The sequence below is a fragment of the Macrotis lagotis genome, chromosome 4, assembly GCF_037893015.1.
Source record: "Macrotis lagotis isolate mMagLag1 chromosome 4, bilby.v1.9.chrom.fasta, whole genome shotgun sequence".
Classification (NCBI taxonomy): Eukaryota; Metazoa; Chordata; class Mammalia; order Peramelemorphia; family Peramelidae; genus Macrotis; species Macrotis lagotis.
In genome coordinates this window covers 69,582,267-69,608,451 of record NC_133661.1, presented here as the reverse complement: position 1 = coordinate 69,608,451, position 26,185 = coordinate 69,582,267, and the positions used below count along the sequence as shown (strand labels likewise).

Genomic DNA, 26,185 nt, shown 5'->3' with positions numbered 1-26,185 from the left:
TTTTTTCTATTACCGATTTCATTCTTTTTCCTTTGCTGATTCTAAAGGTTACTTAATGTTCTCCATTCTTCCTATCATCACTTCCAGTTTCTAATCTGAAGGTAGGCCCTATACTGGTCTCATCATCATTCTATCTATCTACTGCCCTTTCAGAAAGGTTCTTTTTGGAATATCAAACTGGTGAGATAGTAAACTATGACTTCACCCCATACCAAGCCAAGTCATTAGTACTGCAACTTATCAAAATGGCTGAAAAGATGCTATTTTTACATAACTGTTCCTTGGTAAGAAGTTAACTGACCAAAATCAGGTTTAAAATATAACCATGAGCTTTTATCCTCTAAGATGGGGTCTAAGCTTTTTTTTTTTTGCCCTTATCATGTTGGTATTACCCTGGATTTGTGTTTCCTTTTAGCAATGGATCTGATTTGTACATCAAGTCTTCTTACTACTTAGGTTCACTTGTGATAAAAGGCAAGCATTTGTCTTATGGCTGGCTAAGTTTGAAGCTTGGACTGAAGACCACACATGATGTTGTACAAAGAACAATGCACTTGGGAGTCAGAAGACCAGGGCTTACTTTAGCTCTGGAGCTTACTACCTATGTGATTTTGTGCAAATCACAATTTCCCTAGGCCTTTGCTTCCTCATCTGTATGACTGTGCTAGATCAGATCATTTTTAAGATCCCTTTCCCTTTAAGCTTTAAATTCTAGACTCTTATTATACCTAAATTAACTGGTCTATTGTAAGAATGGATTAGAAGACCCTAGGCTTGAGTTTCTGGAACTAAGGTGAATAAATTGAAGCTAGGGCTATCATAAGAATCTTTCTAAGAGGCTGTCTGCTCCTAGGGAAATGGGGGTGGTGGGTTATTAAATCCAAGAGTCTTCCCATATAAACATCAATAGAAGGGAAATACTACAGTAAATCAGCAACTTCAAATTATTAGGAAAATAAAAATCAGTGTAATGAGATCCTAAGTGCTATTTATATATTTTCCTTAAGCAATCAAAGTCCTTCAACTATCAGTCTATTCAAAGTAAACCAGAAAAGTGATAGTTTCAACTTCCTCTGATAGGATTAATCATCCCTGGGATGCCATTGTGGGATGGAAAAGATATTAAGTACTGTTTCCTTCCGCTCACCTTCGGACTCCTTCATGGTTTTCAATCTTGCTGATGATCTTGATATGTTTTCCTTTTTCTCCCAGGACCTTTCGGACTGCATGAACATCCTCTGCCTTTCGGATGAAAGATGCAAATACTATATCCACATCTTGCTCCAGTCCAAATTTTAGATCTTGGATATCCTTCTCAGACACAGCAGGCAAATCTACAGCTGCCCCAGGAAGATTCACACCCTTCTTGCTGCCCAGCATGCCACCATTTTCCACCTCAGTGATGAGATAATCTTTACCTATCAGTCAGTCAATAAACATTCATTAAATATCGACTATGAGCTAGGTGCTGGAGAACCAATAGGAAACACTTCTCAAGATGCTAGATACTATCAGGAGAGGCAACATACATGCATGCATATATTCACATGTGTGTAAATAGATACATATAAATACAATGTAATATATTGAGAAGGTATACAGAAGAGGTAGTTCTGACCCCCCCCAATCCACCCCAAGTCTAGTCTGCTTACTTTTGTCCTTCCTTGAATTTAGTAACAGAATCACCACTCTTTAAATTTTGTTATTCTTCCCAATTATGAAAACATATCATTTATACAATAATTTCACACAAAGCCTCCCCCTCAGAGCTGTCATCCCTTCCCCTCAGGTTCTCTCTATGTTAATAATTTTATACCTCCCAAGGGTTTCACATACACTTGAATCTAGGCTTTTTGGAGGTAGTGTGTTAGAACTTAGGGGAACAGTATCCTACCAGACCTAGGTCCCACCAAAGCATACCTTTCTCTTTCACAAGAAGAGAAATGAGCCCATCATCCACAAAGACTTTGCTGCCAACGTCAACCACCTTGCAAATGTTTTTGTAGTCTAGCCACAAGATATTTTCATCACATTTCTCCATATAGGCATTATCCAAGGTGATTTTGAGAGTGTGGCCCTTCTTTAGCTCCACTTCAGCTGTGCCACTCTAGTATGGAGGAGAAACTAACTCATTAGTCTGCTCATTGATGAGTTCATGGTAGTTAGGCCTTAAAAACAAAAAAGTCAAGTTTTTTTCCCCCCAACAAAGTGCAATGCTCAAAAGCTAGAGACAGGGGCAGCTAGGTGGCACAGTGGATAGAGCACCGGCCTTGAAGTCAGGAGTACCTGGGGTTCAAATCCAACCTCAGATACTTAATAATTACCTAGCTGTGTGGCCTTGGGCAAGCCACTTAACCCCACTGCTTTGAAAAAAAAAAAAAGAGATAGAATGTACTTTTAAATTACAGGTCACAAATATCACCCAGCTTTCCAAATGTTTCAAGAATTGTCACAGAGACAAATGGTCAAAGGATATGCAGATGAGGAGATCAAAGCGATCCAGAGTCATATAAAAATTGCTCTAAATTATTACTTATTAGAGAAATGCAAAATAAAGCATCTCTAAAGTACCACCTCACATCTCCTAGACTAGCCAATATGAACAGAAAGGACAATGATCATTGTTGGAAGGATTGTAGGAAATCTGGGACACAAATACATTGTTGGTGGAGTGGTGAACTCATACAACCTTTCTGGAGAGCAATTTGGAACAATGCCCAAAGGGCAACAAAAATGTGCATACCCTCTGATCCAGCAATACCACTACTGGGTCTGTAACCTGAAGCGATGATGAAAAAGGGTTAAAAACATCACTTGTACAAAAATATTCATAGCAGCCCTGTTTGTGGTGGCAAAGAATTGGAAATCAGTAAATGTCCATTTGGGGAATGGCTTATCAAACTATGGTATATGTATGTCATGGAACACTATTGTTCTATTAGAAACCAGGAGGGATGGGAATTCAGAGAAGCCTGGAGGGATTTGCATGAACTGATGCTGAGTTACATGAGCAGAACCAGAAAAACACTGTACACCCTAACAGCAACATGGGAGTGATGTTCAACCTTGATGGACTTGCTCGTTCCAACAGTGCAAGAGTCAGGGACAATCTGGGGTATCTGTGATGGAGAATACCATCTGTATCCAAAGAAAGAACTGTAGAGTTTGAACAAAGACCAAGGATGGATGGATGAATGAATGAATGAAGAGTTGTCACAAAGAATAAAAAGCCAGTAAATCAGGACAGCAGATCCTTAAGAGTGAAATTCCAAGGATTCTTGGAATTTTGATGAAAATGTATAAATAACAAAGGAAACTAAACTGAAATGAAGTTATCACAATATTAAAAAACAAGTTCACAACCCTGGGTTATGAACCCCTAGATTAGTGCTCATGTGCTCTCTCTGTATGGGAGAGGTTACTAAGGACAGAAATATTAACCAGGCTGAATGCTCATTTCACCCTGCCTCTACATCTCTGTATACTCACACCCTTGATGAGTCCAGTCCGGATTTCTGGTCCTTTAGTATCCAAAGCTATAGCAATAGGCCGGTAGTGGACAGGATCAGAAGCATAGCTTTCTGTAGCTGCTCGCACATTTTTGATAGTTTCTGCATGATACTAGGAAAGAAATTCAAACAAAAGCCTAAATATATTTTGTTACCTAGCTTTCATGATCTACTACCCCCATTAACTTTATTTGATCTAAAGATTGTCAAAGTTATAGTTATTTTAGTGTGTACCACTCAGGAAATGGAGCATAATATTTAAAAAATATTTTTGTCATTATCTTCAAAACAATCCATCCTCAGGCTTGATTTTGATATAAGGAAATTTTTTTTTAAACTGAAAAAGCTGAAGAGAAAAGGAGAGGGATAGGAAAGGGGGAGAGCAGCTCAGAGAACTAGATTACATTTAGAATTTATAGAAGGGAAAAAGATGACCAATGCCCACTCTTTTTATGGAAATCTCTAGGGGAATATTACCATTTCAGGTTATAATAAAGATTGGCAACTTCTAAAAGACACAAAATGGTCATATCATGCTTTTGATTAAATAAATGGGGATTTTATCTAAATTGAACCAGGGACCTAGAATCAATTTTATGTCTCTCAAATGTCTCCTATATCAGCAATAGTCCTTTCAAGGAGGTAGAAGGAAACCAGACAGAAAATAAAACTGCTGTTATGCTCTATATTCAGGAATTAGTAAATCCAATGGAACTTCAGGAAGTCTTTTTAAATGAAAATAAAGAGCTCTATAAAAGCTAAACTCTGAATTACAAAACCTTGTTCTTATATATCCCTGTTTTACACAAAACACTACCTAAAATGAAAATGGAAATAAGATTACTGTATAATTTAAGAAGTCTTGTTCCACCCAAATAAAATAAGCTATTTTTATTTATAATTATTTGAGTTTAATTATTTGTCTTCTCCTTCCCCAGAAAGTTATATATGTTCATAATATAGACAAAATTAAAAAGAAAAATTTGTATCCTAAGATAGGTGTCACAAATTGGGTATTAAAGTTCTTGAGTAGTGATTCTTCTCACATTCTTTTCTCACTTTTCACTTTTGATCAAAATGAAGATATAATGTTGATTTTACATGTTTTAACAAGGTCCCCAGCTAATCAAAGTTAAATAAACCTGGGTTTCAGAGTGAAAGAAAGGTAAATTACATCCCATTCATTCCCATGTTTAAGTGTTATTTTCTACTCAATAACCTCTTAGTAACCTTTTACCTTTTCAGATCCTCTTTACCCTTCATTTGAACTTACTCAGAGGGACTCAAGAGGCTAGATAAAAAGGCTAAAAATTTCTAGAGAATAGAGTCAAAAGGAAACTTAACAAGAAAACTTTAATTCAGTGGTTTCCTACCTGTTCTTTTACTGTTATACATCCTTGAAAATATCACATGCAATAAGCATAAATCCTAATAAAATTTTATGAAAGGAGTGACCTCAGGGTTCAGGCTCTGATCCCCAAATTAGTATAAAAATGGACTCAGATTTCCTTCTGTTTGATCAGCTGTTAGATAAATTGCTGATTTGCTTTGTAAAGAAAGAAGAATTTCATCAAGGACTATATATTCCTCAGGGTTCTGCATTTAACTGTATAAAGGCACACACTTCTTAGACAAACAAATTCAGCACTGAAACTGCTTGCATGAACTACAGGCCTTATGAAGCAGGGGCAATATGCTACTATATGTGATTAGAGCACCTGTTACTCCTTAATTTAAAAGGGGAGGGGGTAACTTCTGCTCAGAAGAAGATTTAAAATCGGCACAGCTCAAGTTGTTTCTTGGCCTTTATTCTATATTGCCAAATGGTCAGACCTTTAGCAGAGTCAGATAAACTGTAAAAGGAATTTAGAGATAACAGGTGCAGCCCAAATTTTACTTTCAATCATAAACTCTAACCTACTCCACAGGCTTCTTTTTTATTTAAATTTTGCGTCTCCTAACATTTCTTGTATTTAGGAGAAAGGTAAATCCTATAAAGGGAAAAGGGTTAAACCTTACTGAAAAAAATATCAGAGATATAGAAGTGTTGGACATCTCAGGTCTATTTTGGCTCCTACACCTTACATGTAGAATATGCTGAGACTAAAGTCAAAACCTCTTGGAGCAGGGATCTAAAAGTAAAGCCTTTACAGTTTTCCCTTAAATGTTAAAGTAACTTCTATAAGCAATAAAATCTATTCCTTTGAAAGTCTTCCTGCAACACACACACACAACTTAATTCTCCATCACTTGAAGCTACTACTCATGGCTCACTCATAGCTCATGACCTTTACAAGGCCAGATTGCTGGCTAGACATTTGCTTTTTATAGAATAATCCCACAATGAAAAAGTCTCCTATTTCTAGATAGGAGGAGTGCTCTTTCCCAGTTTTATTTCTTGTGATCTTATTCTTAGCTTAAAGTTAATGTCAGCTTCTTAATGCCAGAGGGTGGCTATATACAACTCATAAGTCAGCACTGAATTTGCTGATCAAGAAACCCAAGAAAGTAGAGATGAGAAAGGGCAAATGAGCTTGCTTTTAAACTCTCTGAACCCCAGAACGTGGGTTCTGGGTGTTCCATGAACAGCTGCTCCCAAAATGCATTTCATTAGAAAGGACCTCAACAACAAAATATTCATAGCAGCCCTCTTTGTGTAAATAAAAAATGGAGGAACTAATAGTTTAACAAAACTGTAGTCTAAGGCACTGGAATATTGCCATTTACTAAGAAGTGAGGACTAATTTGGAATTCAGAGAAAAATGGGAAGTCCTATGAACTGCTGCAGAATGAACTCATAATATAGTGATTCTGAAACCAGAGGACCTGGGGCAAGCCCTGACACTGCCATTTAGTGAGTAAACTCTACCTCCCACTCCCATTACTCAGGTTAGTAGTGTTTATTTCTTCACTGAGATGACCTTCCCTTTGCTTCTTTGTTCATATTTATTTGCATATTATCTCATTATAGTATGAAGTCCCTGAGAATAGAAGCTACATTTTTGTCTGTATTTATTCTGCCCTTAGCAGAGAGTCTAGCATATAGTAATCACTAGTAGACTAAGTTTATAGACTAATAACAATATATTCAGGGACACTAAAAGAATGCTGAACTGATAAAAGCCCAAACTCTGAACTCTCAATTGTTAAGACAAATTTTGGTCCCAGAAGAGATGTGCCATGTCCCATGCCTTTCAGCAGAAAGGTGAGAAGACATATGGTGACAGAATACTGTATATAATTGTTAAGAGTTAAGTAATTGTAGTAATTTTAAATAATTTTTATTTGTTAAATGGGAAGGTTTAATGGAAAGGCAAGGAGGGGGCTATTCAGAAATGTCTCATACTTCTATATTAATCATTACATTTCTTTTTAAAAAAGATCTTTGGATGAACTGAGCAGTATAATTTTCAGAAAGGGACCACTCCCACTCCACCCCCCAAGTCACCACTAGAATCCTTACTTCATGAGTTCCATGGGAGAAGTTCAGACGAGCCACATTCATTCCAGCTTCAATCATCTCTTTTAATTTCTCCACAGACCTAGAGGCTGGGCCTAAGTGATGAAATTTTTAAAAAATAAAACCATGAATAGTAACAATGATTTAAATCTAATGCCTTAAGCTTTCTTTTAATTTTTTTGTTTTTTGCAAGGCAATAGGGTTAATTGACTTCCCCAAGGTCACACAGCTAGGTAATTATGAAATGTCTGAGGCTGTATTTGAGCTCAGTCAGGTCCTCCTGATTCCAGGGCCAGTACTCTATTTCTCCACCTAGCTGCCCCTGCCTTAAGCTTTCTTTACATTTCTAAACTCTCTACTTCTATTACCTGCCAACATCAGGACACTATTTTTGATTTCCTGGTACCCTCTTCTTCCCCTCCCCCATTTGTATCCTCCCCATTTATTCAGAATCAAAAGCACTAGGTAATTCTTGGGGACAGAATCTAGAGAAGGAATCTTAGACATCATCTAGTTCAACTTCTTCAGTTTTACTGATAAGGAAAACTTGCTGCCCAGAGAGATGAAGTGATTGTACAAGGTCACACAATCTAGAAAGTGGGAGAGTGATGATTCACTATCACTCCACTGGCTCAAAATCCAGTGTTCTGTGATATTCTGTGCCATGCTTGTTCTCATGGTAGCACAGCTTGAATGTCTCGATCAAGGAGAAATTTTAGGGGGGGCAGCTAGGGTAGATAGAACACTGGCCCTGGAGTCAGGAGGACCTAAGTTCAGATCCAGACACTTAATAATTACCTAGCTGCGTGACCTTGGGCAAGTCACTTAACCCCACTGCCTTGCCAAAAAAGTGACAGGGCAAAGGAAATGAACAAGCAGTTTTCAGAATTACTTATTTATAGTCATATGAAAAAATGTTCCAAATCATCATTGACTAGAGAATGCAAATTAAAACAATTATGACTCCACCTCACACCCATCATCCTGGCTGGCTTAGGTGACAAAAAGGGAAACAATTAATGTTGGAGAGAATGTGGGAAAATTGGGACATAAATGCACTGATGGAAATATAAACTGATCTAGACATTCTGAAGAGCAATATGGAACTTTGCAGCTCATTTTTTGTAGTGGCAAAGAATTGGAAATTGAGAGGATACCCATCAATTGAGGTACTAGTGTTCTATAAGAAATCTCAAATGGTCGACTTTAGAGAAGCATGAAAAGACTTGCATGAACTGATACTGAGTGAAGAGAGCAGAACCAACAGAACATTATTCACAGCTCCTTCTCAGCAGTTCAGAGATCAAGGACCACTCCAGAAAGACCTGCTATGGATAAAGGTCATCCACATTCAGAGTCTGAATGCAGAGCAAAGCATACTATTCAAAACCCCTTTTATTTTTACCAGGTACCTATAAACAAACTCCTTTATTACCCAGGTTTGCCCTATTCAGAGTTAAGGAAAAATTGTCTCCCTTTAACAGTATATGTCACAGTAGATAGAGCACTGGCCCTAGAGCCAGGAGGACCTGAGTACAAATTCAGCCTCAGACAGTTAATTACTTAGCTGTGTGATCTTGGGCAAGTCACTTAATCACATTGCCCTGCAAAAACTAAAAAACAAAACAAAACAAAAAAATACTCAAAAAAACAAAAGTATATGTTCTGTTCTACAAAGTCTTTTTTGTGACAAAGGAAGATAGGCTCTGAGAGCCTACAGTAGCTTTAATGTTGCCATGGTAACTAAAAGTGAATTACATCCACTCACCAATGGTGCAGATGATACCAGTGTTTCGGGCAACGATGGGTTCTGAATCGATGTCCAAACGACACATATGTTCCAGAAAGGTGTCAGCCATGGCAGCATACAGCTGCTGGTTTTGAAGAGTTGTGACTCCTAATTCACTGGTTGTTTTCCCCAAATCCATTTTGCCGGATCTTAAAAAAAGCAGAACTGAAAGTAAGAACCCAGATATAAGATCCTATAGCCTAACAAATGCAGGGTTAATAATGCTTGGCAGAGCCTTTCTGGGTTATAATATTAACTGGATTAAGCAATTACAGTGCCCAAATTACAGGGAAATTAAAGACAAATGCTGGTTATGTGGATAAACCTCTCCTTGTATAGATTTGGTCAAGAAAAGATTTGAAGTTACATATATCTTTTAAGGTTGGAAAAAACTCATGCTATTTAGGTCCACCTCTCTCCCCTCCTTTTTAACATCCCTGCCAGGTAACCAAAAAGTTTGACCATTTTACAAAAGAAAATTTACCACTTTATAAAGTTTCAATTTTTAGTCAAATTGTTCTTTCCAATATCCAGTCAAAATTGTTCTCCCAAACATCTAATATACCCTGCCTTTAAAAATGGAATTATTTACATGTACTATAGAGGTCTCCTATAAACATGGAGTCGAGATTCTTTAGTAACAAAAATCACCACTGTTACTTTGTTAACAGTTTTTAAAATTTGCAACCTTATGTAACTTTTTTAAAAGGCTAGAAATGAACCCTTATCCCCTAGTGTTCCCCCACCAAAAAAATGACAATTTCTTTCTAACGTTAGTCCTAACTACTTTTTTGGCAGCACAAATCAAACTCACTGTCATGGCTCATTGACTGAGAAGGTCACCATACTGACTCCCTTCCCTGACCTATACTTTTCTTCATTAACAATTAAGCATTCCTGCTGGTTAGAGTTGATCACAGGCAAAGAGCAGGCTGTTAAGACTCTCTGTGGATGGTTCTCATATTCAAAGAATTCTTTATAGCATACAGATGGAATTGCTTTGAAAGAGCCTGAAATGGATTTTTAAAAAGGGCATTTCTTGGGGTGGCTAGGTGGCGCAGTGGAAAAAGCACCGGCCCTGGAGTCAGGAGTACCTGGGTTCAAGTCCGGTCTCAGACACTTAATAATTACCTAGCTGTGTGGCCTTGGGCAAGCCACTTCACCTCATTTGCCCTGCAAAAACCTAAAAAAAAAAAAAAACCAAAGCAAAAAAGGGCATTTCTTCAATGAGTAGATTCAACAACTATTAATTCCTTCAAATACAAGTTTCTAAGGTCCAAGACACATTCTAGACAAATCACATTTCATCCTCACAACCCTGTGAAGTAGATACTATTATTATTATTATTATTATTACAGATGAGGAAACTGAGGCTAACAAGAGCGAAGTGATTTACCCAGGGCCACAATAAGTGTTTTGATCACATGTGAACCAGGTCTTCCTGACTCCAGGTTTGTACTATATCCACTCTGCCATCTACATGACTTATTTGGACCAAATCTGGTTGCTTTTCTCATTTTTGATTTTGCAGTGCCACCTTGTATGTCCCCTAAAGATCTCTCCCCAGGCTGGGACTTTATTCTTGATAAAATTGCTAGAATATTTTACAAAATCTTCTTATCTTTTCTAAATTTTTTTTGGATGTAGTTCTACTAATTTCATCCCTGAATATCCCTAGAATGTTTTGCATAGTAGAATAACTCTCTCCTTTTAGCAAGTAAACCAGTGTCTCATTGCTAACCAAGGCACTTTTTGGATTCTGTTATAGCAATTTGTTTATGTGACTAACTTCTGGATAAAATTACCATACTCTGCTATAGCTACTAGATCTACTATATCTATTTCATATTTTTCTTTTTGTTGTTTTGGTTTTTGCAAGGCAATGGGGTTAAAAGACTTGCCCAAGGTCCCACAGCTAAGTAAGTATTAAACATCTAAGGCCAGTCCTCCTGACTCCAGGGCAAGTACTCTATCCACTGTGCCATCTAGCTTCCCCATTTAGTAGTTTTCTTTCAATTATGTTTAAATTAATTCCAGGTTGTTTCATTTGTTTAGCATATATTTATCATTATTATCTACTAAGTTTATCCTAACTCAATGATCTGACTGTACATCAGGAATAAATTTTTTCCTGACTATTAAATTCTTTCATTCTTCAGAGCTCATTATGTCTAGTGCCTAAGAATATTATTCTGCCCATCCTTACCTGTCTTACCAAGAGTTCAAGTATGTTGCCTGGTTTTGGTGAGACAAATTTTTCTGTAGAACTCTATAATTTTATCTGAAGCAACTAATAACTAGCTGCAAATATTTATCAATATCTAATGAAAAAATATTCCTCACTCCTTCTAGGAGCATGATAAATCCCATTAAATCTATGAGCTTTTTCTTTGACTCTTTGTATGTGTCACCCTTCCATGGTTTCACTTATATCAAGATTGAAATCAGTTCAACTCCTCATACCTAAATAAGACCTTCAATTTAAGGGATAAATGTGTCTGCTGATAGGCCCATTGACCAGCCCTTCCCTCATCTGTCTGTCTTCCCTTCCCAGGGATCTCCCTATTCCCTGAGACACATGGTATAATTTTTTTAGAGTAATATAATTGCATACTTAATAGATCATTATGTAGGGGCAGGTGGATAGAGCACCAGTCCTGGAGTCAGGAGGACCTGAGTTCAAATCTGGCCTCAGGCACTTAATAAATTACCCAGCTGTGTGACCTTGGGCAAGTAACTTAACCCCATTGCCTTGTAAAAACCAAAAAATAAAATTAAAATAAAGTACTGATGTTGATGTTTCAAAAAAGACTATAATGTTGGGGCGGCTAGGTGTCGTAGTGGATAAAGCACAGGCCCTGGAGTCAGGAGTACCTGGGTTCAAATCTGGTCTCAGACACTTAATAATTACCTAGCTGTGTGACCTTGGGCAAGGCACTTAACCCCATTTGCCTTGCAAAAACCTTAAAAAAAAAAAAAAGACTATAATGTAAACTTTTATAAGCAGTGGGAGACCAAAAAAACTCCTGTAGCATAGCAATAAAGCGCTATGATCTAGAACTGAACCCCAATAAATATAGCTGAGGAATATCTATTAAAAAGTAAAAATAAAAACATTTTATTCTCCTTTCTACATTCTTCCCACCCACTCCAAAAAATAAAACTAAAGTGCTTTCTAATTTTCAGCCTTTATGTACTTTTCTTCCCAGAGATGCTGTAATGAAAGCCTTTGGTAAATGTTCACATTATCAATGTGTCATGATTACAGTAATGACATCAGCTAATCTGTGAAAAATCACCTCCATATAGGCCAAGCCAGTACTATAGGAAGTGCTCTGATCTAAGAATCAGAAAACATGCTCTATGCCTGCCACCTGTGTAAACTTGAAGGCAACTCCCTTAGCTTTTCTTTACCTAAAATTTTTTCCAGATATGAGATTAGGGTTTGGGAAAGAGAGAAACTAGTAAGAGCACATTCCAAAATTTCTCAAGTTATAATTGTGAGAAAAGAAAAAAAAGTTAAGGAGACAATAATGCTATAATGTAGACTCAAAAACTTTCACAGGGCAGCTAGGTAGCACAGTGGATAGAGCACCGGCCCTGGAGTCAGGAGTACCTGAGTTCAAATCTAGATTCAGACACTTAATTACCTAGATGTGTGTGGCCTTGGGCAAGCCACTTAACCCCATTACCTTGCAAAATGAAAAAAACAAAAAAACCCACTTTCATTGATATGTAATTGGAAAAATAAAATTGCAATTAAAAAATAATTTGTTCTATCCAAAAGTGAAATGGGGATCTTCTTGATGTTTTGTTTTACCCCAGATCTGTAGGGCTTCAAGTAAAGGCTAGATGACCACTCATTGTGTTGTAAAGCTGACTTTCTCTAGAATGAATTAAAGTAAACAGGTATTGACATTCCTTCCAACTGTGAAATGTAATTCAATGAACAGCCTACCTTGATATCTTATCTTCAGAGAGATACTTAGTATGTTCAGAGATTTCAGTTGTACAGAGACATGATCACTAAAAGAATGATTTGATCACCAGGGCCAAACATTTGAGATTAAGTAATTCATTCTTACAATTTTTCTCCTCACTTAGGTTTGAGGTGACTAAGCCCTGCACTGGGCAATGAGCTGTAATCTTATTAAAACAGATTCTTCCATCTTAATAGGATACCAAAATCACCTTTGTGTAGTATTGGCTGTGTGTATATGCAAGAAAAGAATTGGATACCTTTGATCTTTAGATTTTTCCTTATTGGTTTCACTTAAAATCGACGGCCCAGACTGGAAAGTATACCCCGCAGAATAGGATGTGCTTTGCCTTGAAGTACTGCAAAAGGATTGAAGCAATAGCTTAGTTACTGAAATGAGATAAATTAGATATTAAGAATTTGAGGAAACTGTCTTGCCAATGAGGTGACTGCAAATGCCACTATCCCAAGGATATTAAAAACCCGGTTGTACCTTGTCACCAAGTATCCTGTCACACTGCTACCTATTACTCCTCTCAACTCTATCCCTTCTAATTATTTCAGCTGTAGCAGGAACATGTGATAGCAACTGGCAAAGAGTTACATATATCCTTTCAACTTACTCAACTAGGTTTACCAACATTATGCTTAAAACCTTTTTATGACATTTCCATTGACTGTTTCTTTTTCCCTTATAAGGGACAAATTCCATTTGTGCTACCAGTGTTTATTATATCTAATTTTATCTAATATTTAATATCAAAGACTGACAGGATCCCATCAGAGATGACCCCAGATAAAATAATAAGAATAATAAAGAGCCTCCTAGTAATTCAACTTACTCCTTAACTCAACTTATGTTTAGTTTTTCCAAATTCTTATGCTGTGGGGAAGGGAAAGATGGAAGAAAAAATATTCTTGGTCTTGATCTCCATACAAGGAAACAAAAGAACCCTCAGTAAATGCTTTTCTTAATTTAAGGTTTGGTTTCTATAGCGTATTTCTATAATTCAAACTTCTATAATTCAAACTTGTGATTAACCAAAGAGTTTAAGGTTTCACATCTGGTTACTACTATAAGAATTTCCTAAATTAAGACCAGACAAATCTCATTAATCAGATCATCGTAGTGACTGATAAAACTTCACCTAGTAGTTTTTTTTTTTAGCACTAAAGTATATGCCACTTTTCTCACTCATCCACAAGCCTAATGGTGATAGAATCAAAAAACATCACAGTGAAAAGAACCTTTAGAGGTCTACATCAACCTCATTTGACAGCTGAGGAGACTGAGGCCTAGAAATGAATAAATTTCCAAATAAAGGAAAGGTTAATGCCAGAATTTTAAGTAGAATACAGGTCTTCCATCCAGTCCCCCATCTGATGCTTTCTCCACTTCTCCCCATGTCATCTCAGCTTCAAGGTACCTCATATTTTCAGACAACTTATCCAACTTTATTTTTTACTCTTTTCCAATTCTAACCTATAAATTTCCCTTACTATTATTTTAGACCATGCCTGAAAGGTTTTTGTTGTGCTCATGTCTGTACCTAGAATGTCTTCTCCCCTTCCCATAATCTATCTAAATTCTATTAATATTTTGGGCCTCAATTCTTATGTCTCATGAAATCTTCCTCAAACTCTCCAGACTTGACTAAAATTCCATAAAGCTACTAAGGGCTCCCCTTTTCCCAAATGCTCATAGTATTTATAATTGATGGTAAAATTGAGGTAATAATTAGCAAATTAAAGACAGCTAATTATCTGAGTATGTCAAGTTTCTTGTTTTTTCCAATCTCCCAATATTTAGTAAATTCCATGTATTATAGCAGAACTTTATATACTAGCAGAATAAAATCTGATTTGTCTGTTCCTAAAATGGATTACTTGATATATCTACAGGACTTCCTCTGGGGTATATCTTTTTTAGTAATTAACTAGCCTTTTGTCTTTTTAGTGGGGTTTTTTTTTTAGGTTTTTGCAAGGCAAACAGGGTTAAGTGGCTTGCCCAAGGCCACACAGCTAGGCAATTTAATTAAGTGTCTAAGATCAGATTTGAACCCAGGTACTCCTGACTCCAAGGCCAGTGCTTTATCCACTACACCACCTAGCTGCACGCCTTTTGTCTTTTTAACAGAATCACTACCAATATCCTTTCTCCCTCCATTCCTCACCTCCATCCAGTTTTGTGGGAAGCCAGAGTTAGACAATATTAGAAGTTTCCTCTGTAGCTCACTTCCCCTCTATCATTACTAAGCAGGCTTCAGAGTAGCTTCCTACCAGCACATGCAACATGGTTTATCAGGCAACTCTGACTCAATATTGCACCCTCCTCAAGAGGCAAAGACATGCAAAATACACCTCCCACTAGTAGTTATCCAACTTCTCCATTTATAATGGCAAAGAATCTTTCCTGATACTGATGCCCTAGTCCCAAGCCTGTGCCACTGCAGCAGAATCTTCCTGAAAGCCATGGGGAAGACCTTAATGAAAAATGAGATTTTTTTCCATTAGAGCCAGCTTCTATCATATTCAGTTCTGTCATTTTAATCCACAACAACCTATCAATCACTTTAAATCAGGATGACAAAAAAGTACTTTCAGGGCAGTTTTAATCAGTGCCCATTAATTAATTTTCCCCAAACTCTCTCCAAGAACCAGGCTCAGAGCTCTTCAGAAAAGGAGTAGCAAAGGGACGGGAGAATGAGCAGGGTTCCTTCTGAATCTTTAGAAAATTCAGAAAAAAAAAATCGAGGAATATTTATTTGCTATATGATATATAGAATCATTACTAAGCCCAAAGAAAAGCAAACTCCTCTTTTTAAGAGCACAACCTCCAAAATTTCCTAAGGTTTTATTGGTTCCTAAGGAACCAATAAAATCAGTTGCTACTTTCTTCCCTGCTTATACTTCTCTCCTCTCCCCAAACTTTATAGAAATTACTCAGACCAGGCTGTAAGAGATATCATTTTGATCTTGTTCACAACTGTCATTTCCACTTTTTCCTTTCTCATGACTCATTCTCCTCCATCCTACATTATTTGTAATTTATTTTTACTGAAAACATCTTCTATAAGGCAGTATCTTAAAGTAGTTAAATCTTAAAATCTGCAGAAAATGTAGATTTTAGAGTCATCTCATGCAATCCTTGATATACAGATAAGAAAACAGACCCAAGAAGCTTTCCAAATCTTTATTTGGACTAAGCTTCAGAAGGGGGATTTTGCAAAAAGTTCATTTTCTCTGGGTCAGTGTTCTTTCCATTGCACCCTACAGGCTAACTTACCACTTCACTTTAATATATTCTCTAAACTGTTTGCCCTGTTCTCAGACACAATTAATATTTATATACCAGGCAGGAATGAGTTTTTAAAAGTATAGGCATTTCTGGGGTGGCTAGGTGGCACAGTGGATAAAGCACCGGCCCTGGAGTCAGGAGTACCTGGGTTCAAATGCGGTCTCAGACACTTAGTAATTACCTAGCTGTGTGGCCTTGGGCAAGCCACTTAACCCCATTTGCCTTGCAAAAAAAACCACCTAAAAAAAAGTATAGGCATTTTGACTAATATGGAAATGTTTGACATGTATAATAACATCTCAGTTTGCTTACCATTAGGGGAGGGAGTGGACAGAATCTGTAACTCAAATTTTTAAAGAAAAGGAATGCTAAAAATTGTTCTTATATGTAGTTGGAGAAAAAAATATTTAAAATTTAAGCATTTTACTCCTTAGATCTGCATCACTCTAAGTTTTAAACCTAAATATAGTGGGAAATTATTTATTCTCACTCAATTTCACAAGTCTCAAATCCTCTCCATAAGGGGTAGAAAAAAATAGGGAGATGTTACTGATGGAAATTCTATGATTCTCTTTTCTTTCTGGCAGGAATTAAGCAAATCACTTGCCAATTACTGGCATTGGTCTGGAAACAATAATTTCCAACAGGAAAGATAAACTTACAGAACTTAGTTTTAAATCATTTGTCCAAAGGAATTTATATCCTGTCTGACCTTGGCCTCAGTTTCCATATTTGTAAAAGGGGAAAGTTGGACTAGATGACATCTAAAGACTTTTCCATCTTTAGACCTATTATCTTAATGGGATGCTGGCAGAATTTGTCAGAAACTGGAGGTATTCAGCAATAGAAAGCATCTACTGTGGATTTCAGGCAGACAGAAACTTCAACAAGGGAAGATAAATTGGGAATTTTAACTCATTTATCTAAGTACAGATTTTTCTTACTAATTTAAAAATCAAAAAGTTTTTTTTCCCCAGAATTATTTCACAGGGACTAGTCTAAAGAGTGGGAAATCCTCCAGCAGGAATGCCCCCCCTCCCTGCCCCCAATCAATATGCTCCCTAACTCAAATCCCTTTTGTCAGTTATACCCTATGCTACTGGTAAATCTGAGTTATTTTTCAGGTCTCCTTTTCCCCCTTCTTCCTTATTTCTTACAAATAAAGCTTTATACTAAATAATGAAGAAAAAGTAGGAAACTTTATATCATAGGTGGCAATGAAGCCTAAACTTTCTGAATAATTCCTTCTTTGAAGAAAATGAGATCTAAGAAAATGATTTGACTTAGAACAATTAAGATTGTTTCAGTAGGTGGTATGGATATTCCTTCCAGGAGACCTTTACAAGTAATTTTTAAGGGTCACATTGACAGAATTCAGAGTTGAAAAGGACTTAATCCATTCCATTAGCCCCCTCCCTTTCCTCCCCCAAACCACCATTTAAACAAATGTAGTCATCTAGTCTAAACTAGAAGACTTCTGCTAAAGGAATTCAGACCATTATTACTTCTTGAGGTGGCCCCTAATCTATCCTTGCCCTTTGCCTGCCCAGGCCTTTCACAATATGGTTCTAACCTGTCTTTCTGGACATGTTTCATATTACTTCTCCTTTTATATAAACTGTATTCTAAACTGCCTATTTGCTCTTCACAGTTCATTGTTTTCCAACTCCTACCTACCTCTCTTGCCTTTGTACAGGTTATCCTGACTGGAAAATTCTTCCCTCCCCATCAATGGCCCACTCTCCCAAGCTTCAACACAAAAGAGTCTAACATGTATATTATTTAATGCTAGAAGGCAAGGGCTGTTTCTGTCTTCACATTCTCAAAGTCTATTACTTTGCTTGATTGTCACAGACATTAAAAGATTCAAACTGATATTTTCTTGATTATGAAGTTTAAGTTTCTCTTTTGGTAATTTTCATCATTGCTCCTAGTTTTGGTCTCTGGCCTCAAATAAACAAAATCTCTATAAAGATGCCTGAAGGTGAAGGCAAATCTTATCCTGATTTGGGATAGTATGGTATCCCAAGGACTTGAATCTACTTGGCTTGCCCCAGCGGTACATATGAAACAAACCTCTCCCCTAATCCAATAAAGTAACTTACTTTTTCCTATAGTTTCCATAATTTTATCATAGCCAGTCCCACTAATTTTGTCTTTACTAACTGGGTTCTGAAACAGTCTACCTTAGTTCTACCAAGCAAATGGTTTGTGATTCATTTAAAACCTCTCCAGATCAACTGCCCTTTTTTTTCCCCTCATTAAATTCTTCCTGGATTGTTTAGCTTCCTGTCTTAACTGGCCACTAGTAGGTACTACAGTCTCCCTACGTGCCATTCTGCACACCACACTGCAGTTCAGCTGCCAAAAATAACCCTCCAAAGCTTCTTAGCCCCCTCCCCCCCATTGGGAGGCAAAATAGAGCAATCTCTGGTTTCAGGATCCAAGTTTGAAAGACACTGAAACTGTACCTCACAATATATTAAAATCAATTTTTTTTTAGAAAAATCAATTGCTCAGAATTCTCAATGATACAGAATTTCCTTGTAATAAGACCATTCCCCCATTAGAAAAGGAGAAAAGACAAATTCAAAAGAAAATAGTTTTTTGTAATGGATTTGTTTGCCCTTAAAAAAAGATTACAGATGATATCTGGGGCCTTCTATCTAAGAGCTCTACATACAAGCAAAGCTGTGTGTTGTGACCAGAAAAACCTTGCAAGGTCATCCCTAAATGACTGACTTGATTATCTTTTATAAAGCAATTCAAACAAAGGTTGAAGCATTCCCATCTCATGCCCTAAATATTAGATTTGAGCTTAGGAAACCAAAAAGAAATGTGAAATGCGCATTTTCTTCTGCCATGTTCATCTAACTCTTCAGTTAAGTCAAATATGCCCTGATTTTCTTTTAAGAGATTAAAATAAAAATTAACATTGAAGCAGAGTGTTTCAAGTCAAACTTTGCATAAGCATTTCTCCCCCCGCCCAGATTTAAGCTTATCTGCTTCCTCATTTTCTTGTTAAGAAATGTTAAATTAATGGCTCTCTCCATGGACACTAATGCAAACAGCTCCTGAGTAGGCAAACCAATTCAAGGTACTAAATACGTATAGATTCATTATCTTAAAACATTTAAAGTCATAATATGAATTAAAGGACAACTATTTTAACAGTTATGTTAAACTCCTAAGTCAACCAAATTATCCCTCTTTAATGCATTAATTGAAGTATGAACTAGAACTGTGTAATCATCTAAATACCATAATTTAGGCAACATCCCCACAATTCCATCTCCTCTTGCTAAATATAAAAGTCCCTTTGTTTCAAAGAACTAAGATACTACATGAGGTTCCTGTAATCATTTCTAGATTTCAAATTCATGAAAAAAAATAGGATGCTGAAACCTAGATACTTTACCTAGTAGAAATTAGATTATGACCTAAGTCTCGATTTCTCTGTAAAATGAGGATATTTGTGGTGCTTACTTCATATGGTTAAGTTCTTTGAAAACCCTCAAGTCTTAACAAGAAATTGAGCTAATAACTACCCTCCCCATTTTAACTAGCAAGGGCAAAATGCTCTTATTACTGACTTTACTATATAAAAAGAAATTTGTAACCAAGAATAAAAGTTGAACTTAATTAGGATGGCCATTTTGCTTCAAGAAGTTTCTCTGAAACAGAAATGGGGGGAAGCTTTTAAATGTGCCAGGGCCACACAAATTTCCTCACTCACCTAAAGAAAAAGAATGTGTTCTCAAAAGCTGTTATCCTGAATGGGTGAGACATCTTAAATACTAATCCTGGTTAAATTACTATGAACATTTTAAACTGTTCACTTTTCTCTGAAGTAACTGTTTCATCACAAAACCTTTGCAACCAACAGGGAAGCAGGGAGTCATTAGACCCACCCTCTTCTGTGCCCTAGGGAACAGACACAAGACACACCCTTGGATGCCAGAAGGGTCTAGGACACCTCTACTCTAATTTTAGCTGTAGGGGGCAAACTTATTTTATCTATAGGGAGAAGCTGAATATATGGAAACAGACAAATCTTATCTGAAAATCAAGACTAATATGCAATCAATTCAAACTTTTACTTAGTATATATCTAATCAGATGCTTTACTGAGAAGACTTGCTCAGAACCTCAAGGAGTTCCCATGTTACTGTAGTAGAAAAATGAACATTATAAAATAAACAATATAAAATAATAATTTACCACACCATAGAAAAATACACACGGAATTAGTAAATAGGTGGGATGGGGAGAGAAGTAAAATTCACTTGTCAGCCTAAGTGAAGCTATAGTTATGACAATTTAATCTTAAAAAGAGAACAAATCTTGATTAAAGTTCTGCTCAAATCTAACAAATGCCAGGACTCTAGTTCCTGTCCCAATGGAATTTGCATATTTTCCAATATTATTAACTGCCATGTCAACAAAACATACCTCAGGAGAATATCTTTCCTTCTGAGCTTCCATGGGGTTTCCAAGAGATATTAGTTAATCAAGAGAAAACAAAAATATCTTTATTTCACAGAAACTCATATTCATTAAGCATTTATTAAACAAACCAAAAAATATCTGAAGGAAAGAAGTGTGTACCCAATAAGGAGTTTACAATCTCAGTAGTGTTCAAGTGTGAGTTTCTGACCTAAATCATAGAAGATAAAACAGATTTCCTTGGAACTCTTCTTCATCAGTTAATGAAAAATTGGGAAGCTTCAATTCTGAGCAACATTAAATTTAATTTTCTGCAACATGCTTAGAGACACATGGTGGTTGATGTTCATTAATTAGTACTATGGTGAAAATCTTATACCATGAGGAATCACAGCATGTAGCCATACCTGAATTTTTTTAGTGCAAAAGTAAAATAAACTAATGGCATTTAATTTCTCTGACCCACTGTATTGCTCTCTGGCAACAGGAATAGTCATCCAGTGGATATATGCATCATCTGCTGTTACTCCCACCCCCAAATGATCACATTCAATATACAAAGAAGGCAGGGTAAAGTAAAGAGAATGTGTGGAAAACTGCAAATAAATTTGTCTGGAACAGAAATGAAATTTTGTAGTCTCCTTCCAAACCTATGAGATGTAACCTTCTGCATCATGTGGTGGAAGAGTGATGCATAATATATGAGTAACAGTTCCGAAGGCTGTTCGTCAGCAGTAGGCAGTCACTGAATTACCAGAAGCTACGTGCAAGGGGGTCACAGAGAGATGGAGAAGTCTGGTCCAGTCAACTCTTACTTAAGCACTGTGTAAAAGCCCTATTGTCTAACTTCAGGGGAAGCTAGCATTTTTTGCATCCTAGGGCTGCTCTTATTTTCATATTTCAAGCTGGGTAAATAAAGCCCAGACTTACATTCAGTACTTTCTCCCCACAGAGATCAAGGCTGAACAAAACAGGAAATTATGAACTTTTAAAGAAAAAAAAAACCCTTCTTTAAGAAACCACCCATCTTCCCTTCTCTTGACTACCAGAAAGATTATGTAATTATACCCTATTTCCTATTATATTGCCTGCAATTATCAGGGGCAATTGTCCTTTCCCCTCACATCCCAAACTTTAGCTTTCATCAGAACAAGATGCCTTCTTTTATAGATGTTAAGAGGAGCACAGGGGTAGAGCTGGAGAGAGAAAGAAGCTTCCATTTAGTGAATCACAAATTTAGAGGGTTCCAAAACTATTTCCTATTTTATGTTTGTCAAAACCCAAGCATGGGAAAAGGGAAAATTCCCCATCTCTGTCTTGTTTGAATGCCAGGGGAGGATTGTAGTGGGCATTTGTTGGGAGTCTCTGGGTGAATCAGCTACAAAGCAAAGGTGGAGAAGGAGATGCTCCCATGTGAAGACCACAGAGGGCTCAATTAACCAACTCCAGATATGTCAGGGCCTGAAGGTCAACCTTCGAAGGAGACCTCTTCCCAAATAAAGTACCCAAAAACCGGAGAGGAGAGGGCCAAGGGTGGGGACCAAAGTAAAAGCTAAAGTGGAAAGAATTCCTCAGAGATAAGGATGAAAGGGAAAAGGGGGAAAGATACATATTAGGAGTGGCGGAATGGGATCCAAGGGTAGGGGGGAGGGATGAGCATGCACCAAAAGTGCAGAGATGGGGATGAAGGGGGGAGGGGAAGAGCACGTGTTAAGAGAGCTGGGAGGAGGTGGAATGGGGGAGGGGAAGAATATGCACCCAGAGAGCTGCAAGAGAGAAGGAATGAGGAGGGGGAAGGAATGGGGGAGGGGAAAGAGAGTTGGGACGGGGATAAAAGGAGGGGGAGGGGAAGAGCATGCATTTAGAGAACTGGGAGGGGGGAAGAATGGGAAAAGCTGGAACCCAAAGAGGTGGCTGGGAGTGGGATGAGAAAGGGAAAAGTGTGTCCCAAGAGTTAGGAGAGATAACACAAGAGGGAGGGGAACGAGCATCCACCAAGGGAACTGAGAGGGGAAAATAATGCGGAGGGGAAGAGAACCGGGGGGTAAAAGAGCACAAACCAGGAGAACTGGAAGGGGGATGGGGGGCTGGTGTGGGGATGAGATGGGGGAGGGGAGGGGGGGGGGAAGAGGGGCAAAGGACCCACGGCAGGAGCAGGGAAGAGGATGCAAAAGGAGACAAAGGGGCGGGAGGGCCGCGGTGAGGAGGAGATGCAGGAGGAAAAGCGGGGCGTGGGGGGAGCACGGATGCGGGGGATGGAGGCCGGCCGGGTGGCGGTGCTGGGCCCGGGAGGGAAGCCTCGGAGACGGGGCGGCGAGACTGCAAATGTGGGGAGGGAGCGTGGGCCCCCCAATCTCACGCTTCTCCGAGGTCGGCATCACCTGTAGGGCAGGTGGGGACAGAGGCGGCACGAGGGGCCTCACCTGGCCGGGCGGGCGCAGTCAGCAAGCTGGGCGCGGCGCGGGGTGCGGGCCGGAGCGGGCGGCGGGGTGCGGGCCGGAGCGGGCTGCGCTGCTCTGCCGCCTCCCGAGGCTGCAGTCTCAAGGTGATCCCACTGTCGCAGCACCCCTCGGATCCCTGCGCAGGCCCCGCCCCGCCCCGCGCCCCGGGCCCCGCCCCTGCCCGCCCGCCCCTCCGCCACCTCCTTAGGTACACGTTCCGCCGCTGGACCGGGCGGGCTGCGGGGAGGGCGAGCAGGAGCCGCTCTTTCCTCGGGGATTTCATTTTCTGGCGGAAGGACATGTTGCAGATGTGATGACGGTCATGGCCACGACAACCAATGGGAGGCCCGTGGGTTGCGGAACCGGCTGTCGGCCAGCCCTGTGCGGCACTGCCCTCTGCCCGCCCTGTGCGGCACTGCCCTCTGCCCGCAGACCGTCCGGAGTTACACCGGATTTCAGCCCGGGCTCCATGGGGAAAGGGGAGGGGAGGGCCTTTACTTTTAGTCCTGCCAATGCAAACTACTTTAAAACGTCTTTTCTTCCAAAAGTTTTACAGCCTGGCATCGCCACATCGCCCCCTGCAACGATCATGGCCCGAGCGGCTCATTCCCTCCCCACTGGGGGGTTCATAAAGGCCCCAGTTTTACATCTCACACCCCCTCCCCCTTTTAAATCTGGGACTCTGATTTGTGCCCCAATCCACAGTCCCCCTTCGCTATCATTTTTCCCACATTTCAAAGCAAGAATCCCCCCCCTTTCCAATGCGTAGGCCCTGCGCTGGGGGAAGGTGGGGTGGGCCATGACTAAGCAGGCAGATGGATGGGGATCTGAGAGCCACGTGGGACTCTTTGTATGGACATGGACTGAGCTCCAGCGGGTGGATTTGGGGGGATTACTAAATATGACACCGATGGCTCCCTCTCAGATATCAGAAGGAAACTTGAAGCCCAGAGTTGATAACTGATATTCTTACATTTGGGACAACCTCAAGTAATCTCGGTCCTTATTTGATCCCTTCCCTATAAAGGCAACAAGAGTAGACATCTACGACGAGATAAAAGATTTCGACCCTAGAACCTTGAGGATAACCATTCTTTGCTATAGGGAGGGGGTGGTAGGCGGTGCCAATCTGTATGGAAGTGGAGGTTGCAAATGAAGAGGATTCTGCTGGTGTGGTGGGGAGGGGAGCGCGGGGGAGGGGGGGGCAGGGAGAATCTGCTTTGTCCCCATCTCACAGAATCGTACCTTTGTCCTAATAGCAGGATCTGTTTTGTGTCATGGATCCCTTTAAAATTTGGTGAAGCCTATGAAGGCCTTTTTATTTTTAAATAGTTCGAGGAAATGCTGCATTTCAGTTAGAGGTTAGTGAGAAAATGTTTTACTATTTTCCCCATCCAACTTCACATACCCCCACGAGATTCATGCATAGACCCCATCCAGCTTAAGAATTCCAGCTGTTCCAGCCTAGATTGCAGGACTTTGCATAAAGCTTTGGAAGGAAGAATATCAAAGAAAAATCCATTGTTTCTATACGGAGGAATTCACATGGCTGGGAGGTTTGGAAAAGGTAGGCTCAGAGGCAGACTGAGATCTGAGATCCAGGCGTGCAGGAAGCAGAAAAATCTATTAGAAGGACAAGAAGAAAAACGACTGACAAGATTTATAGCACCTTTCAAGGACCTTAAAACCCTATTATAGGGTAAGTATTTTACAGATGAAGATACAGATTCAGAGTGGTTATAAATGACTTGGATAGGACCGAAGTAACAGCATGGACTTCAAACTTTGATCTGCTATTTCCATTGTTCCTGTTCTTCCTTTTTTACTTACCCTTCATCCCAGGCCACAGATGGTACAGAAGGAGTTGGTAACAATCAAACTACAAAAGTGAAAGCTGAAGCTAAGGAATGATTGAATGAAAATAGTTTATGTAAAGCACTCTGCAAAACCGAAAGTGATACAATGTGTAGCTATTATTAATACTATTACATGGTGATGCTGAGAATTCTGTTCCTAACCTCAGATTCCTTCGAGCACGAATATTCTATTACTATTATGGATTCTCAGTGTACAGAAGTTAACTGCTTTCCTTACCATGGATTTTTAATCCATCAGAGGAAGAAAACAATCAGCCCTGAAAAAAGGAATTCACCCAACTATAGTACATACCCTTTCTCCAGTAGACTCTACCTATTTTAATGTATTAATAGTATTTAATATAATTTAATGGTATATTAATGTATTTGATAGTATTTAATGAAGGCAGCAATCAGCTGTTCAATAGCTAAAACTTTGGATCACAAGCAGAACTACTACATTTCAAGTTTGAAAGAAAGTGAAAAATTAACAAATATAACAATAGCAATATCTAACTTTTACATAACTTTACCTATGTCAGGCATTATGGTAGATATTTTACAATGATTATCTTATTTGATCCTTACAACAACCTGGCCAAGTAGTTGTTTTTATTAATCCCTCTTTTCAGATGAGGAAACTGAGGCAAACAAAGGTTAAAGTGCTTTGACCAGGGTCATAAAGCTAGAGTTGAAAGGGAAATTCTTTGTTCTTGATTTTGCCCTGATTTAGAAGGCAAAACTCAGGACCAAGAGAATTAAAAGGAATGAATTAAAAGTATGTTTTGGGCTGGTCACTGGAGATCAGCAAAAGATTCAATAAAGAGCCAGCTTTTATTGATAATTTTTATCATGAGATAAAAGACAATCATGTTTAGTCCAGTTCAGCAAAAGGGTCATTGAGTCTCAGTTCCTCCCAGATTCCTTATTAGTGATTTTCTTCACGCACCAACAGGTTAGAAAGGGAGAGGGTTGAGACTTGGTATGTGAGAAGCAGCTGGTAATACAAACTGCAGACCGGGTGACTCCTCCCCCATAGCTGATTGACAAGCAGGCCTGGGAACAATGGTTCACGGAGTTAGCCTAACTTTCAATAGTGCTTTGAGATTGCATCTGAGCTCCCTAGGCTTCAAGGAAAGGAATCTAAATTCAAATTAGGAGACCTAGGTTCTAGGCCCAATTTTTCTACTAATCAACAGATCCTATGCCCAGCTCTGCTAAGGATCAAATCTGCAACAATGGACAAATCATTTATCACTTTCTGGACCTTCATTTTTTCACTTGTAAAATGAGAGAATAACAATCATCCTCTCCCAGTCCTAAGATCTTTGAACTATGCTTTCTTATAACACATTCTGGCCTCAATTTGACTTAAACCCCAAACTTATCAGTTAAGATTTGAGTAT

At 38.8% G+C, this 26,185-nt stretch overlaps 1 protein-coding gene across 3 annotated transcripts in view; it reads right to left on the bottom strand.

The window, feature by feature from the left end:
• PKM (pyruvate kinase M1/2) overlaps positions 1-23,025 on the bottom strand; it is a 34,296-nt gene extending 11,271 nt beyond the window's left edge. Inside the window, exons 1-7 of one of the 3 annotated variants that reach the window (XM_074233044.1) lie at positions 22,906-23,025; positions 12,999-13,097; positions 8,738-8,907; positions 6,973-7,064; positions 3,490-3,621; positions 1,921-2,107; positions 1,148-1,418 (exon numbers count right to left, since the gene is read on the bottom strand). In XM_074233044.1, coding sequence (XP_074089145.1) covers positions 1,148-1,418; positions 1,921-2,107; positions 3,490-3,621; positions 6,973-7,064; positions 8,738-8,897 — 842 coding nt within the window. In that variant the 5' untranslated portion in view covers positions 8,898-8,907; positions 12,999-13,097; positions 22,906-23,025. Of the gene's footprint in view, positions 1-1,147; positions 1,419-1,920; positions 2,108-3,489; positions 3,622-6,972; positions 7,065-8,737; positions 8,908-12,998; positions 13,098-19,772; positions 19,936-22,905 lie in introns of those variants that run through there. The other 2 variants (XM_074233043.1, XM_074233042.1) reach the window with 2 other exon arrangements.
• Between the last annotated feature and the right edge of the window lie 3,160 nt (positions 23,026-26,185).